Source organism: Carlito syrichta, unplaced genomic scaffold, assembly GCF_000164805.1.
Source record: "Carlito syrichta isolate Samal-C Ts95f unplaced genomic scaffold, Tarsius_syrichta-2.0.1 Scaffold304782, whole genome shotgun sequence".
NCBI lineage: Eukaryota > Metazoa > Chordata > Mammalia > Primates > Tarsiidae > Carlito > Carlito syrichta.
The window spans coordinates 278,612-282,114 of record NW_007248878.1 but is presented as its reverse complement, the minus strand read 5'-3'; the positions used below and the strand labels follow the sequence as shown (position 1 = coordinate 282,114).

Genomic DNA, 3,503 nt, shown 5'->3' with positions numbered 1-3,503 from the left:
TTCCAGTGGGGGCGGGGAAATGAAAGTGAAGAAGACGACAGCAGAGGGAGAGAGCGATGTCTTTGGGAAGAAGGCCTGGAAGTTCCTTTCCCCTCTCTCTCCCAGCCATCTGCCCCGGGGAGAAAGAAGAGTAAAAGCTTTTATCAGGCAAGAGAAAATTCTGACTCCTTAGGACTTTCACTTTGCGGGTGGCTTGGGTTTGCTCCCCTAGTAATTAGCAGAGTAAGTGTATGGTGGAGGTGGGGGTGGAGGACTAGTTAACTCCTTCTGGCCACAAGGGTTCCCTTAGTAAATTATATAATGCATGCAGCGGTGCCCTAGTGACCTGAAAGATTTCTCTAGGAATAATTTACAGACTGGAAAAATCTGACCAACTAAGAAAGGTCACTTACTTAGAAAAAAAAATACTAAAAATAGCTATAAAGAATATGAGTAAGAAAAAGAAAGGGAGAAGTGATGGGTCCACAGTTGGGTTAGGCTGACAACTCTTTATTTTTTCTTTTATGCAGGAAAAAAATGTAAAATGAAAGGAAAGGGGCAGAGAAGAGCTAACAAGCTAAGTGTTCAGCCTGGAAAAGTCATGAAGTAGAAGCAAGAAAGTAAAAAAAGTATCTGAAGGCCACAACAAAGAGGAATTCTGGGAAACCAACCAGACAAACAAATATCTGAAAAGATGTTGTCTCCAGACAAATGCAAAGTTAAATATAATTTTGGAAAACAAGCAGAAACCTCTCAGGCATCTGGTTGAAAGGTTTGAAAAATAATCTTTAGCTGAAAAATTCTGCTCTGTCTGCATTGTTACTTAAAGGATACTTTTACAAACTTACAATTATGCTTTAAGATTTTAGTTCTTCGTGTTACTTGCACAATTATCAATGTTAATGTAACAAAGTAGAAAATGGACTTGTGAGTGTGCATGTGAAAATTTGGCTCATGCCTGTAACCCCAGCACTTTGGAAGGCTGAGGTAGGAGGCTCACTTGAGGCCAGGAGCTAGACCTCATCTCTATACAATAAAAACAAACAAACAAACAAAAATCACCTTCAAAGCATCAATCAATAATAATTCCACCATTAGAAGAATTTTCATACTGAGGCAGAAAACTGTTCAGTCTGAAGAAAGCCAAGAGAAAGCCAAAGCAACCTACCTGTATAAATCTCGTGCCACGTCATCCTCATTAACTGCATATCCATGGTCATCTTCTGTAAAACTGAAGCCTGTGCCCACCTAAAGGTGAAATAAATAAGCAGGTATAACCACAGAGAAATACACACCTTGGGGATCTCCAGATAGGTCCCTCACTGAAAGGTGACCTATTTCAAAGGCCAAGCTCTGAATTCAGATTTTTGCCTCCTCTCAGGACGCTGAGTCCCACCTCCCTCCCCTTCATCCCCTAAAGCCCAAATTAAACAGCCGCACAAAGCTTTGCCCCGGGGTCAGTGGCTGAGCCGTCCTGATTCCTCAGTGGGGACGTCCTGATTCCTCAGGGGTCCTGATTCCTCACATGTTGTCTAAGAAGAGAGAATTCATCTTTCCTGCCCCTGCTACAGCATCAAAAGACCCCACGTTGTCTTCTCTGGGCAACCTCGAGGGTGCCTTGCTCTGCGCTGCCAAGAAGGAGCTCTCTCTAGGCGGAAAATAGAAGATAGCTGTATGTGGTCTTCCTCCTTCTCCTCCTCCTTTTCCTCATTTGTGAGATATGTGGCTATTAAGCCATTTGGTCTTCAGTAGATAAGGAGTTTTAAAACAATTAAGACTAATTTTAAACTAACTTTTCCTTATACCTAGAAGTTCATAGACAATTGAACTGTAAATCTAAGAAGAAGCTCCTAGTTCCTTACCACGTAATGCCACGTGAAAGATGAGGCGTTCCGGTAATGTACACTAAGCTGTGACATGAGAAACCCACACTGTTAGTGATAAGAAACTAATCCCTCATCCTGGGTGGCATAACTCAGTGAACAGGACATTTCTAGGATTAAAAATGAGGAGAGAAGGCAGCAAGCAATAATCTGTATAAGGAACGCATTCCCCATCTGGTGTAAATATTTTCACGTTTTCATTTTTGTTTTCCAAATACCCCAAGGGAACAGGCCATTTAATTTGCCTTTTATATAAATATGCAATGGCAGACTAGGAAAATGGATGGTTGACAAAACAAGGTGGGGGGACAAGTGTGTTGCCTTTTTTTCTTCTTTGTACTTGTTTTCTCTTTGAACCCTCTGAAAAGGGGGAGAAGTTAGAGAATTTAGTCAAGAGTGAAAAGTTTCTCCAGATCTGTAGAAGCTGACCTGAAGTTACTCTTCTATTTTGCACCTTATTAGAATCAGTTTCAGAAGACCTTCCCAGGGAGAGCATCACCTTTGTCAAGAGACTAAGCATTCTGCTTGCCATCATAAGTGAAGGAGATTCATTCTGACTTTTTATATCCAGAATGTCACGTGAAAGACTAGGCGTTCTAGTAATGTACACTAAGCTGTGACACGAGGAACCCCACTGTTAGTGATAAGAAACTAATCCCTCATCCTGGGTGGCATAACTCAGTGAACAGGACATTTCTAGGATTAAAAATGAGGAGAGAAGGCAGCAAGCAAAATTTCCAAACCCAGATAAAATGATGCATGTTAACAGAAAACCTAAATCTCAAAATGTTTTTAATCTTATAGATTCAATTCTGCTTGTAAAGAAAAAACTAAATCTATTTTTGTTTTTTTACTTTGACGCTGGGTGTGGTGGCTCACTCCTGTAATCCCAGAACTTTGGGAGGCTGAGGTTAAAGGATCGCTTGGGCCTAGAAGTTCAAAACCAGCCTAGGTAACATAGTGAGACCTCATCTCTACAAAAAAAAAATTTTTTTTAAATAGCTGGGCCTGGTGGCATATACCTGTAGTCCCAGCTACTCAGGAGTCTGAGGCAAATGGTTTGCCTGAGCCCAGGAGGTCAAGGCTGTGGTGAGCTCTGATCGTGCCACTGCACTCCAGCCTGGGTGACAGAGTGAGACACCAACTCAAAAATAAATAAATTTTAAAAATAAATTAAAAAATACATATGCACTTCATAAAGAGAAAGAAGGCAAGCGAGGCCAGCACTGACATCTCACAGGTCATTTTGCACTCACAGGATTATCGATGTAAAGCATGGACAGCGTGGTAGTCCAAGGGAAGTCTCTGGTGCGTACTGTGAAGACAGAGCAGAGGCATGAGATGGGGTCGTGCACAGAGCATCCCACCTGGGATCTCGCTCTACCCAGGAGCCCAACACAAGCACCCATTCTCACGAGCCCTTGGGGTCCCTCTGACAGCACTTCACACTCTCACGGTAGGGCACAGGCACTCACATCTTTACCTTCTTCTCTCCTTGCCTTTAGTATTCCCAACCCAGGGGATTTCTATAGCTAAAATAAGGCTTGAAAACAAACAGGCACCGGGCTCGGTGGCTCAGCCTTTAATTCCGTGCCTTTGGGAGGCTGAGGTGAGTGGATTGCCTGAGCCCGCGGGTTCGAG

At 42.8% G+C, this 3,503-nt stretch overlaps 1 protein-coding gene across 1 annotated transcript in view; it reads right to left on the bottom strand.

Moving 5' to 3' along the window:
- The window catches only part of LOC103263278 (probable serine carboxypeptidase CPVL), a gene marked incomplete at its 3' end in the record, with an annotated part of 37,718 nt that overhangs the window by 4,127 nt on the left and 30,088 nt on the right, over positions 1–3,503 (bottom strand). Inside the window, exons 4-5 of the mRNA XM_008060965.1 lie at positions 3,119–3,177; positions 1,148–1,227 (exon numbers count right to left, since the gene is read on the bottom strand). Of these exons, the coding sequence (XP_008059156.1) occupies positions 1,148–1,227; positions 3,119–3,177 (139 nt within the window). The remainder of the gene's footprint in view (positions 1–1,147; positions 1,228–3,118; positions 3,178–3,503) is intronic.